This window comes from Panulirus ornatus, chromosome 5, assembly GCF_036320965.1.
Source record: "Panulirus ornatus isolate Po-2019 chromosome 5, ASM3632096v1, whole genome shotgun sequence".
Lineage (NCBI taxonomy): Eukaryota > Metazoa > Arthropoda > Malacostraca > Decapoda > Palinuridae > Panulirus > Panulirus ornatus.
The window spans coordinates 48,637,898-48,651,667 of NC_092228.1; the positions used below are offsets into that span (position 1 = coordinate 48,637,898).

Consider the following 13,770-nt stretch of genomic DNA (forward strand, 5'->3'; position numbering starts at 1 on the left):
CTTCATCTCCTTCTCACATCACCACTACTTGTTATCACCTCCGAATTAGCCCCCTTCATTGATGTTCCCATTGATTCCCATGTCTTACGCACTTTATTCACCTCCTTCCAAAACATCTTTTTATTCTCCCTAAAATTTAATGATACTCTCTCACCCCAACTCTCATTTGCCCTCTTTTCACCTCTTGCACCTTTCGTTTGAGCTCCTGTCTCTTTCTTTTATACATCTCCCAGTCATTTGCATTATTTCCCTGCAAAAATCGTCCAAATGCCTCTCTCTTCTCTTTCACTAATAATCTTACTTCTCCCACCACTCACTACCCTTTCTAATCTGACCACCTCCCACGCTTCTCATGCCACAAGCATCTTTTGCGCAAGCCATCACTGCTTTCCTAAATACATCCCATTCCTCCCCCACTCTTCTTATGTCCTTTGTTCTCAACTTTTTCCTTTCTGTACTCATTCTCTCCTGGTACTTCCTCACACAAGTCTCCTTCCCAAGCTCACTTACTCTCACCGCTCTCTTTATCCCAACATTCTCTCTTCTTTTCTGAAAACATCTACAAATCTTCACCTTCGCTTCCACAAGATAATGATCAGACATCTCTCCAGTTGCACCTCTCAGCTCATTAACATCAAAAAGTCTCTCTTTAGCGCTCCTATCAATTAACACGTAATCCAATGACGCTCTCTGGCCATCTCTCCTACTTACATACGTATACTTATGTATGTCTCGCTTTTTAAGGCATATGTACGTGTAGGAAGAGAGGAAAGTGATTGGTTCTCAGTGAATGTAGGTCTGCGGCAGGGGTGTGTGATGTCTCCATGGTTGTTTAATTTGTTTATGGATGGGGTTGTTAGGGAGGTGAATGCGAGAGTTTTGGAAAGAGGGGCAAGTATGCAGTCTGTTGTGGATGAGAGAGCTTGGGAAGTGAGTCAGTTGTTCGCTGATGATACAGCGCTGGTGGGTGATTCGGGTGAGAAACTGCAGATGCTGGTGACTGAGTTTGGTAAGGTGTGTGAAAGAAGAAAGTTAAGAGTAAATGTGAATAAGAGCAAGGTTATGAGGTACAGTAGGGTTGAGGGACAAGTCAATTGGGAGGTAAGTTTGAATGTAGAAAAACTGGAGGAAGAGAAATGTTTTAGATATCTGGGAGTGGATTTGGCAGCGGATGGAACCATAGAAGCGCAAGTAAATCATAGGGTGGGGGAGGGGAGCGAAAGTTCTGGGAGCGTTGAAGAATGTGTGGAAGTCGAGAACATCATCTCGGAAAGCAAAAATGGGTATGTTTGAAGGAATAGTGGTTCCAACAATGTTGTATGGTTGCGAGGCGTGGGCTATGGATAGAGTTGTGCGCAGGAGGGTGGATGTGCTGGAAATGAGATGTTTGATGACAATATGTAGTGTGAGGTGGTTTGATCGAGTAAGTAATAATAGGGTGAGAGAGACGTGTGGTAATAAAAAGAGTGTGGTTGAGAGAGCAGAAGAGGGTGTTTTGAAATGGTTTGGTCACATGGAGAGAATGAGTGAGGAACGATTGACCAAGAGGATATATGTGTCAGAGGTGGAGGGAATGAGGAGAAGTGGGAGACCAAATTGGAGGTGGAAAGATGGAGTGAAAAAGATTTTGAGTGATCGTGGCCTGAACATGCAGGAGGGTGAAAGGCGTAGAAGGAATAGAGTAAATTAGAACGATGTGGTATACCGGGTGGACGTGCTGTCAATGGATTGAACTAGGGCATGTGAAGCGTCTGTGTGGCCTGGCTGTGGAAAGGGAGCTGTGATTTCGGTGCATTATTACATGACAGCTAGAGACTGAGTGTGAACGAATGAGGCCTTTGTTGTCTTTTCCTAGCGCTACCTCGCACACATGCGGGGGAGAGGGTTTTTTTAATTTCATGTGTGGCGGGGTGGCGACGGGAATGAATTAAGGTAGACAGTATTAATCATGTACATGTGTATATATGTATATGTATGTGTTTGTATATATATGTATACGTTGAGATGCATAGGTATGTATATTTGCGTGTGTGGACGTGTATGTATATACATGTGTATGTGGGTGGGTTGGGCCATTCTTCCGTCTGTTTCCTTGCGCTACCTCGCTAACGCGGGAAACAGCGACAAAGCAAAATAAATAAATAGATAAAAAAAGAAATATATATATATATATATATATATATATATATATATATATATATATATATATATATATATATACACACACACACACACACACATATATATATATATATATATATATATATATATATATATATATATATATATATATATATATATATATATATATATATATATTTTTTTTTTTTTTTAAACTATTCGCCATTTCCCGCGTTAGCGAGGTAGCGTTAAGAACAGAGGACTGGGCCTTTGTGGAATTTCCCCACCTGGCCCCCCTCTGTTCCTTCTTTTGGAAAGTTAAAAAAAAAACGAGAGGGGAGGATTTCCAGCCTCCCGCTCCCTACCCTTTTAGTCGCCTTCTACGACACGCAGGGAATACGTGGGAAGTATTCTTAATCCCCTATCCCCAGGGATAATATATATATATATATATATATATATATATATATATATATATATATATATATATATATATATATATATATATATATATATATATATATATATATATATATATATACATATTTATACAATAATTCCCGAGGAGACTCTCATATCTTCTGTAAGGCTCTTACAGGTACGGTGCAGTCATATAGTGTAGCGATGTTGTGCGTGTGTTTGTGTTGTACATTCAAGTCAACTGGGCAACAAGTGTTTCTTGTCGTTATTGCGGTAGTCGCACTCTGGGCATGACGGGTGTTGCTATGTGTTGAATCGGCGTGAGTAGTGTTGTAGGGAGGAGTCCAGAGCTTATAGATAGGGAAAGTGTGACGTGCATGTCTGGGGAAGTATGATCTCGTTCTAATGTATGTCCGCGGAGTGATGGTGTTTAAGACTGAGTTGGATTTAGCTTGTTGGTTCACTGTGGTAGATATTTGTTTTGTTGATGTTATGTTTGTTTAGGGTGAAGCAGGAGTGGGGATCTTTGAGAATAGGTTGGTGAAGTGTGAGGCAGGGGTAGTGAAGTGTGAGGCAGGGGTAGTGAAGTGTGAGGCAGGGGTAGTGAAGTGTGAGGCTGGGGTAGTGAAGTGTGAGGCTGGGGTAGTGAAGTGTGAGGCTGGGGTAGTGAAGTGTGAGCCAGGGGTAGTGAAGTGTGAGGCAGGGGTAGTGAAGTGTGAGGCAGGGGTAGTGAAGTGTGAGGCTGGGGTAGTGAAGTGTGAGGCTGGGGTAGTGAAGTGTGAGGCTGGGGTAGTGAAGTGTGAGCCAGGGGTAGTGAAGTGTGAGGCAGGGGTAGTGAAGTGTGAGGCAGGGGTAGTGAAGTGTGAGGCTGGGGTAGTGAAGTGTGAGGCAGGGGTAGTGAAGTGTGAGGCAGGGGTAGTGAAGAGTGAGGCAGGGGGTAGTGAAGTGTGAGGCAGGGGGTAGTGAAGTGTGAGCCAGGGGTAGTGAAGTGTGAGCCAGGGGTAGTGAAGTGTGAGGCACGGGTAGTGAAGTGTGAGGCTGGGGTAGTGAAGTGTGAGCCAGGGGTAATGAAGTGTGAGGCAGGGGTAGTGAAGTGTGAGGCTGGGGTAGTGAAGTGTGAGGCAGGGGTATTGAAGTGTGAGGCAGAGGTAGTGAAGAGTGAGGCAGGGGTAGTGAAGTGTGAGGCAGGGGTAGTGAAGTGTGAGGCTGGGGTAGCGATTCTGTGAGGCTGGGGTAGTGAAGTGTGAGGCAGGGGTAGTGAAGTGTGAGGCTGGGGTAGTGAAGTGTGAGGCAGGGGTAGTGAAGTGTGAGGCTGGGGTAGTGAAGAGTGAGGCAGGGGTGGTGAAGTGTGAGGCAGGGGTAGTGAAGTGTGAGGCATTGGTAGTGAAGTGTGAGGCATTGGTAGTGAAGTGTGAGGCAGGGGTAGTGAAGTGTGAGGCTGGGGTAGTGAAGTGTGATGTAGGGGTAGTGAAGTGTGAGGCAGGGGTAGTGAAGTGTGAGGCAGGGGTAGTGAAGTGTGAGGCAGGGGTAGTGAAGTGTGAGGCAGGGGTAGTGAAGAGTGAGGCAGGGGTAGTGAAGTGTGAGGCAGGGGTAGTGAAGAGTGAGGCAGGGGTAAGCAAGTGTGAGGCTGGGGTAGTGAAGTGTGAGGCAGGGGTAGTGAAGTGTGAGGCTGGGGTAGTGAAGTGTGAGGCTGGGGTAGCGATTCTGTGAGGCAGGGGTAGTGAAGTGTGAGGCAGGGGTAGTGAAGTGTGAGGCAGGGGTAGTGAAGTGTGAGGCAGGGGTAGTGAAGTGTGAGGCTGGGGTAGTGAAGAGTGAGGCAGGGGTAATGAAGAGTGAGGCAGGGGTAGTGAAGTGTGAGGCTGGGGTAGTGAAGTGTGAGGCAGGGGTAGTGAAGTGTGAGGCAGGGGTAGTGAAGTGTGATGCAGGGATAGTGAAGTGTGAGGCAGGGGTAGTGAAGTGTGAGGCATTGGTAGTGAAGCGTGAGGCAGGGGTAGTGAAGTGTGAGGTAGGGGTAGTAATGTGTGAGGCTGGGGTAGTGAAGTGTGAGACAGGGGTAGTGAAGAGTGAGGCAGGGGTAGAGAAGTGTGAGGCAGGGGTAGTGAAGTGTGAGGCATTGGTAGTGAAGCGTGAGGCAGGGGTAGTGAAGTGTGAGGCAGGGGTAGTGAAGAGTGAGGCAGGGGTAGTGAAGAGTGAGGCAGGGGTAGTGAAGTGTGAGGCTGGGGTAGTGAAGTGTGAGGCAGGGGTAGTGAAGTGTGAGGCAGGGTAGTGAAGTGTGAGGCAGGGGTAGTGAAGTGTGAGGCAGGGGTAGTGAAGTGTGAGCCATGGGTAGTGAAGTGTGAGGCATTGGTAGTGAAGTGTGAGGCTGGGGTAGTGAAGTGTGAGGCTGGGGTAGCGATTCTGTGAGGCAGGGGTAGTGAAGTGTGAGGCTGGGGTAGTGAAGTGTGAGGCTGGGGTAGTGAAGTGTGAGGCATTGGTAGTGAAGTGTGAGGCTGGGGTAGTGAAGTGTGAGGCTGGGGTAGCGATTCTGTGAGGCAGGGGTAGTGAAGTGTGAGGCTGGGGTAGCGATTCTGTGAGGCAGGGGTAGTGAAGTGTGAGGCTGGGGTAGTGAAGTGTGAGGCTGGGGTAGTGAAGTGTGAGGCATTGGTAGTGAAGCGTGAGGCTGGGGTAGTGAAGTGTGAGGCTGGGGTAGCGATTCTGTGAGGCAGGGGTAGTGAAGTGTGAGGCTGGGGTAATGAAGTGTGAGGCTGGGGTAGTGAAGTGTGAGGCATTGGTAGTGAAGCGTGAGGCAAGGGTAGTGAAGTGTGAGGCAGGGGTAGTGAAGAGTGAGGCAGGGTAGAGAAGTGTGAGGCAGGGGTAGTGAAGTGTGAGGCATTGGTAGTGAAGTGTGAGGCAGGGGTAGTGAAGTGTGAGGCATTGGTAGCAATTGTAATTCTGTGTGGGAGGGGGGGGACGCTTGTTTAGTTATGGACTAATTTGAATGCGAGGTTGTCTAGTGCTGTAGAAGAGAATTAAGGGATCATGTATGTGTGGAGGTGATGAGTGTTTGTACCAGCTAGGCTCTGCGTGTTATGCTGTGTGTCGGTTCCAGATTTGTAATAATTGTTTTTGAGAGTGTCGACAACCAGGCAGATAAATTCTTTTTGTAAGAATATCATGAATATTCGTGATCTGATATCTAACTCACAAAGTGGAAAAGTAGTGTGATACGGTGTGGACTTAACATACCACTGCCGCTTTGAACATTTGATTATTATCTTGGTGATTCATAAATCCCTTCCTCTTCACTTGAACAGGTTCTTTATAGGCACATGAGGAGGATGGGGAGAAACCAGGCTTTGGCGTATTGAGGGACATGAACATTCGGGATGAGGGATGTGCATAAGAAAGAAGGAGGCTTTGGGGTATCTGGGTCTGAATATTTAGGAGGATGAGAGGCGTGCACGGGAAAGGAGGCTTTGGAGTATGGGGGCTTAAACGTTCAGGAGGGTGAGAGGCATGCATGGAAAAGAAGAGATCAAATTAATGTGGTATACCGTGGTATACGCGGGGATAATGAGTTATCAGTGGGCTAAGCCAAGGCATGGAAAGAGGTCAAGGTAAACCATGGGGTAGTTGGTGTGGTTTAAGTGTCGAACAAAGGCCCTGGTTTTAGCACTTAATACATAAAAGCGAAAATGTGGGTGTTCGTTTGAGAAGAGGCAGTTAAACATGAAAAAGAGAAAAATTATGATTATTTTTTTGTAGTATGAGAAATTATTATTAGGATTTCCTTTCTTTAATCATCAGACAAGTGGGAGAAGGCCAGGCACTGGGTGCTGACGAAGCTGAGGGACATCCCTGGTGTGCACAACTATGTTGACAGCGAGATAGAGGAGTATTGCTCAGGTAAGGCAACACATCCCACCCAACACTAGACTGCACCTCACCCCACCCAACACTAGACTGCACCTCACCCCACCCAACACTAGACTGCACCTCACCCCACCCGACACTAGACTGCACCTCACCCCACCCAACACTAGACTGCACCTCACCCCACCCAACACTAGACTGCGCCTCACCCCACCCAACATCAGACTGCGCCTCACCCCACCCAACACCACACTGTACCTCACCCCACCCAACACCAGACTGCGCCTCACCCCACCCAACACTAGACTGCGCCTCACCCAACCCAACACCAGACTGCGCCTCACCCCACCCAACACCAGACTGCGCCTCACCCCACCCAACACTAGACTGCGCCTTACCCCACCCAACATCAGACTGCGCCTCACCCCACCCAACACCAGACTGCGCCTCACCCCACCCAACACCACACTGTACCTCACCCCACCCAACACTAGACTGCGCCTCACCCCACCCAACACCAGACTGCGCCTCACCCCACCCAACACCAGACTGCGCCTCACCCCACCCAACACCACACTGTACCTCACTCAGTCCAACACCAGACTGCACCTCACCCCACCCAACACCAGACTGCACCTCACCCCTGTCAACACCAGACTGCACCTCACCCCACCCAACACCACACTGCACCTCACCCCACACACCACCAGACTGCACAACAACCCACCCAACAACAGAATGCACTTCACCCCACCCAACACCAAACTGCACTGCACCAACAAATACTACACTGCACCTCACCCCACACACCACCAGACTGCACCTCACCCCACACACCACCAGACTGCACCTCACCCCACACAAAACCAGACTGCACCTCGCCTCACGCAACAGTAGACTGCACCCCACCCCACCCAACACTACACTGCTCCTCACTCCTTGAACACTAGACTGTACCTCAACCCACAAAATAATAAACTGCACCTCACCCCAGCCAACAATAGACTGCTCCTCACCCCACCCAACACTCGACTGTACCTCAACCCACAAAATAATAAACTGCACCTCACCCCAGCCAACAATAGACTGCTCCTCACCCCACCCAACAGGAGACTACACCACGCCCCACCCAACACCACACTGCACCTCACTCAGTTCAACACCAAACTGTATCTCACCCCACCCAACACCACACTGCACCTAACCACACACAACACAAGACTGTACCTCACCCCACCCAACACCACACTGCACCTAACCACACACAATACAAGACTGTACCTCACCCACCCAACACCAACTGCACCTCACCCCTCCAACACCAGACTGCACCTCACCCCACCCAACACCACACTGCACCTCACCCCTGCCAACACCAGACTGCACCTCACCCCACCCAACACCACACTGCACCTCACCCCACCCAACACCACACTGCACCTCACCCTGCCAACACCAGACTGCACCTCACCCCACCAACACCACACTGCACCTCACCCCACCCAACACCACACTGCACCTCACCCACCCAACACCACAACTGCACCTCACCCCTCCAACACCACACTGCACCTCACCCCACCCAACACCACACTGCACCTCACCCCTGCCAACACCAGACTGCACCTCACCCCACCCAACACCTCACTGCACCTCACCTCTGCCAACACCAGAGTGCACCTCACCCCACCCAACGCTAAACTGCACCTCACCCCACACACCACCAGACTGCACAGCACCCCACCCAACAACAGAATGCACTACACCCCGCCCAACACCAGATTGCACTACACCCCAACCAACACTACACTGCACCTAACCCCACACCAAACCAGACTTCACCTCACCCCACACAACTTTAGACTGCACCTCACCCCACATAGTACCAGACTACACCTGACCCCACCCAACTGTACACTGCACCTCCCCCTTACAACACTGAACTGCACCTCACCCCTTCCCCCGAACGCTAGATTGTACCTCACCCCACCAATCACTAGACTGCACCTTAACACACCCAACACGAGACTACACTTCAACCTACCCAATACCAGACAACACCTCACCCCGCCCAACTCTAGACTGCACCTCACTCCTCCAACATTAGACTGTACCTCACCCCACAAAATGATAAACTGCACCTCACCCCGCCAACAACATACTGCACCTCACCCCACCCAACAATAGACTGCACAACACCCCAACCAACATAAGAATGCATCCCACCCCACACAAAACCAGACTGCGCCACATCCAACCCAACACCAGACTGCACGTCATCTTACCCAACACAAGACTGCACCTCACCCCACGCAACACTAGACTGCATCTCACCCCACGCAACACTAGACTGCACCTCACACTACCCAGTACCAGACAACACCTCACCCCGCCCAACACTAGACTGTACCTCACCTCACAAAATACTGAACTGCACCAACCAACACTACACTGCACCTAACCCCACCCAAAACCAAACTGCCCCTCACTCCACACAACATTAGACTGCACCTCACCCCACATAGTAGCAGACTGCTCCTGACCCTATCTAACTCTACACTGCACCTCTCCCTTACAACACTAAACTGCACCTCACCCCACCAAACACTAGACTGCATCTAAACACACCCAACACCAGACTTGCACCACTCTCCCTAACAGCAGACTGCACCTCACCCCACACAACACCAGACTGCACTACATTCAACCCAACTCTAGACTGCACGTCCCCCTACTCATCACCAGACTGCATCTCACCTCACCCAAAACCAGGCTAAACGTCAACACACCCAACACTAGACTGCACCTAACCTCTACCAACATCAGACTGCATTACACTCCACCCAACACCAAACTGCACTTCACCCCACACAACAGCAGAATGCACCTCACCCCACACAACGCCAAACTGCACCACATTCCATTCAACTCTCGTCTGCACGTAACCTTGCCCATCACCAGACTGCATCTCACCTCACCCAAAACCAGGCTAAACGTCACCCCACCCGGCATTAGACTGCACCTAACCCCAACCAACACTAGGCTGCACAACACTCCACCCAACAGAAGACTCCACCTTACCCCATCCAATATCAGACTGCACCTAACCTCACACATCATCCAACTCTACCTCACCCCCATGCAACACTGGCCTGCACTTCACCCACCCAACACCAGATGCACCTCACCCCTCCCAAAATCAGGCAGCACATCACCCCACCGAACACCAGGCTACACTTCACTGCACCCAACACTTAAGTGCATCTTACCCCACCCATCACTCAACAGTGGACTTCACTACATCCCACCCAACACCAGGCTCAACCCCTCCTCACCCAACACTAGACTACACCAAACACCACCCAAAACTAGACTACATCTCACCCTACTCAAAACGAGACTGCATCTCACTCTATCAAAACCTGGCTGCACCACACTCCACCTAACACAAGACGGCACCACTCTCCACCCCACACCAGGCAGAACCTCACCCAACCCAGCACCAGACGACACCACATCCCACCCATAACCAGACTGCACCACATCTCATCCAACACCAGACTGCACCTTACCCCACCCAACACCAATGGCACCCCACCCCACCCATGACCAAACCGCTCCTCATTCCTCCCAAGACCAGACCTCACCTCAAACCATCCAACACCAGACTTCAACTCACTCCACACAACACTAGACCACACCACACCACACCAATCACTGTGGTGCCTACAACGCACCCAACACCAGACTGCACCAAACCCCATCCAACACCACATTGTACTTCACTCCACCCAAAACCAGACTGTACCAGACCCCACACAACACTAGACCACCTCACCCCACCCAACACAAGACGGTACCTCACCACACAAAACTAGACTGCACCCCACACCCCACCCCACCCAACACCAGACTGCACTCTGCACCACCCAAAAACAGACTGCAATACATCTCATCCAACACCAGACTGCACCTCACCCCTCCCAACACCAGACCACACATTACTTCAACCAACACCAGACTGCATTTCACCCCACACAACACCAGACTGCACTACCCCTTAACCAACACTACACTGCACTTAACCCCACCTAAAACCAGACTGCAACTCACCTCACACAACATTAGATTGTACCTCACCCTACATAGTACCAGACTGCACCTGACCCTACCCAACTGCACCTCCCCCTTCCCACACAACTGCACCTCACCCACCGAACACTAGACTGTATCTCACCCCACCAAACACTAGACTGCACCTAAACACACCGAACACCAGACTTGCACCACATTTCACCCAACAGCAGAATGCACTCCACCCCACCCAACAGCATAATGCACCTCATGCCACAAAACACCAGACCACCACATCCCGAACCCACTCTAGACTGCACGTCCCCCTACCCAACATCAGACTAGATCTCACCTCAACCAACACCAGACTGCACCACACTCCACCCAACACCAGACTGCACCACACTCCACCCAACACCCGACCGCACCTTATCTTACAGTCCACCAGACTACACTTCACCGCACTCAACATTAGACTGAATCTTTCCCCTCGCAACACTGGATTGCCCTACACCCCACCCTTACTCTAGACTAGACCTCACCCCACCCAGCACCAAATTGCACCACACTCCACCCAATAAAAGCCACCACCTCTCCCCATCCAATACCAGACTGCACCTCATCCCACCGAACAACAGAGTATGCTTCAACGCACCCAACACTGGACTGCACCACACCCCACGCAATACCAGACTGAACCTCACCCCACTCAACATCAGACTGCATCTCACTCCACCCAACACTAGACTACACCTCATCTCGCCTCAACCAACACTACACTGCACCTCACTTCACCCAACACCAGATAGCACCACACCCCTCCCAACAGTAGATTGCACCATACTCCACTCAACACCAAACTGCGCTTCAGCCACCCAACACCAGACTGCACCTCACCCCACCCAACACTAGACTGCATTTCACTCCGCCCACCACCATACTGCACCTCACCCACCGACCACCATACTGCACTTCACCACATAAACACTAGACTGCACCTCACACTACACAACACAAGACTGTACTACATCACACCCAATAACAGACTGCACTACTTCCCACTCAACACCAGACTGCACTACACCCAAACCAACACTACACTGCACCTAACCCCACACAAAACCAGACTGCTCCTCACCCCACACAACAATAGACTGCACCTCACCCCACCCAACACCATACTGCACCTCACCACACACAACACGAGACTGTACCTTACCCCACCGAACACCAGACTGCACCTCATCCCACCCAACAGCAGACTGCACCTCATCCCACCCAACACCAGACTGCACCTCACCCACCCAACAATAGACTGCACCTCACCCCACCCAACACCACACTGCACCTCACTCAGTCCAATACCAGACTGCACCTTACCCCACCCAACTGCACCTCACTCCAGCCAACAGCAGACTGCACCTCATCTCACCCAACAGGAGAATGCATCTCACCCCACACAAAACCAGACTGCGCCACATCCAACCCAACACCAGACTGCACGTCATCTTACCCAACACAGGACTGCACCTCACCACACATAACACTAGACTGCACCTCACACTACCCAGTACCAGACAATACCTCACCCCACCCAACACTAGACTGTACCTCACCTCACAGAATACTAAACTGCACCTCTCCCTAGAAAATAACAAACTGCACTTCACTCCACCCAACAGGAGACTACACCACACCCCACCCAACACCACACTGCACCTCACTCAGTCTAACACCAGACTGCACCTCACCCCACCCAACACCACACTGCACCTCAATCAGTCCAGCACCAGACTGCACCTCACCCCACCCAACACTACATTACACCTCACCCCAGGCAACACCACACTGCACTTCACCGTACCCAATAATAAACTGAACCTCACCCCCACCCAATACTAGATTGCATCTCACCCCACACACCACCAGACTGCACAACACCCCATCCAACAACAGAATGCACTCCACCCCATCCATCACCAGACCGCACTACACCCCAACCAACACTGCACCTAACCCCACCCAAAACCAGACTGCCCCTCACCTCACACAATATTAGACTGCACCTCACCCCGCATAGTACCAGACTGCACCTGACCCAATCTAGCTGCACCTCTCCCTTACAACACTAAACTGCACCTCACCCCACACAACATTAGACTGCACCTAAACACACCCAACAAGAGACTTGCATCACACTCCACCTAACAGCAGCCTGCACCTCACCCCACCCAACACCAGACTGCACTACATTCCACCCAACTCTAGACTGCACGTCTTCCTACCCATCACCAGACTGCATCTCACCTCACCCAAAATCAGGCTAAACATCAACACACCCAACACCAAACTGCACCTCACCCCACCCAACACCGGAGTGCACCTCACCCTACCTATCATCAGACTGCACCTTACCCCACCCAACACCAGACTGCACGACACCCCACGCAACTCAAGACTGCACCTCACCCCACCCAACACAAGACGGCACCTCACCACACACAACACTAGACTGCACCCCACCCCACCCAACACCAGACTGCACTCTGCACCACCCAAAACAGACTGCAATACACCCCATCCAACACCAGACTGCACCACACCCCTCCCAACACCAGACCACACATTACTCCAACCAACACCAGACTGCATCTCACCCCACACAACACCAGACTGCACTACCCCTTAACCAACACTACACTGCACTTAACCCCACCTAAAACCAGACTGCAACTCACCTCACACAACATTAGATTGTACCTCACCCTACATAGTACCAGACTGCACCTGACCCTACCCAACTGCACCTCCCCCTTCCCACACAACTGCACCTCACCCACCGAACACTAGACTGTATCTCACCCCACCAAACACTAGACTGCACCTAAACACACCGAACACCAGACTTGCACCACATTTCACCCAACAGCAGAATGCACTCCACCCCACCCAACAGCATAATGCACCTTATGCCACAAAACACCAGACCACCACATCCCGAACCCACTCTAGACTGCACGTCCCCCTACCCAACATCAGACTAGATCTCACCTCAACCAACACCTGACTGCACCACACTCCACCCAACACCAGACTGCACCACACTCCACCCAACACCAGACTGCACCACACTCCACCCAACACCCGACCGCACCTTATCTTACAGTCCACCAGACTACACTTCACCGCACTCAACATTAGACTGAATCTTTCCCCTCGCAACACTGGATTGCCCTACACCCCACCCTTACTCTAGACTAGACCTCACCCCACCCAGCACCAAATTGCACCACACTCCACCCA

The 13,770-nt window shown here is 51.0% G+C and overlaps 1 protein-coding gene across 1 annotated transcript in view; it reads left to right on the plus strand.

The window, feature by feature from the left end:
* LOC139748816 (sphingosine-1-phosphate lyase-like) overlaps positions 1 to 13,770 on the plus strand; it is a 194,993-nt gene that overhangs the window by 40,465 nt on the left and 140,758 nt on the right. Inside the window, exon 4 of the mRNA XM_071662247.1 lies at positions 6,328 to 6,426. Coding sequence (XP_071518348.1) covers positions 6,328 to 6,426 — 99 coding nt within the window. The remainder of the gene's footprint in view (positions 1 to 6,327; positions 6,427 to 13,770) is intronic.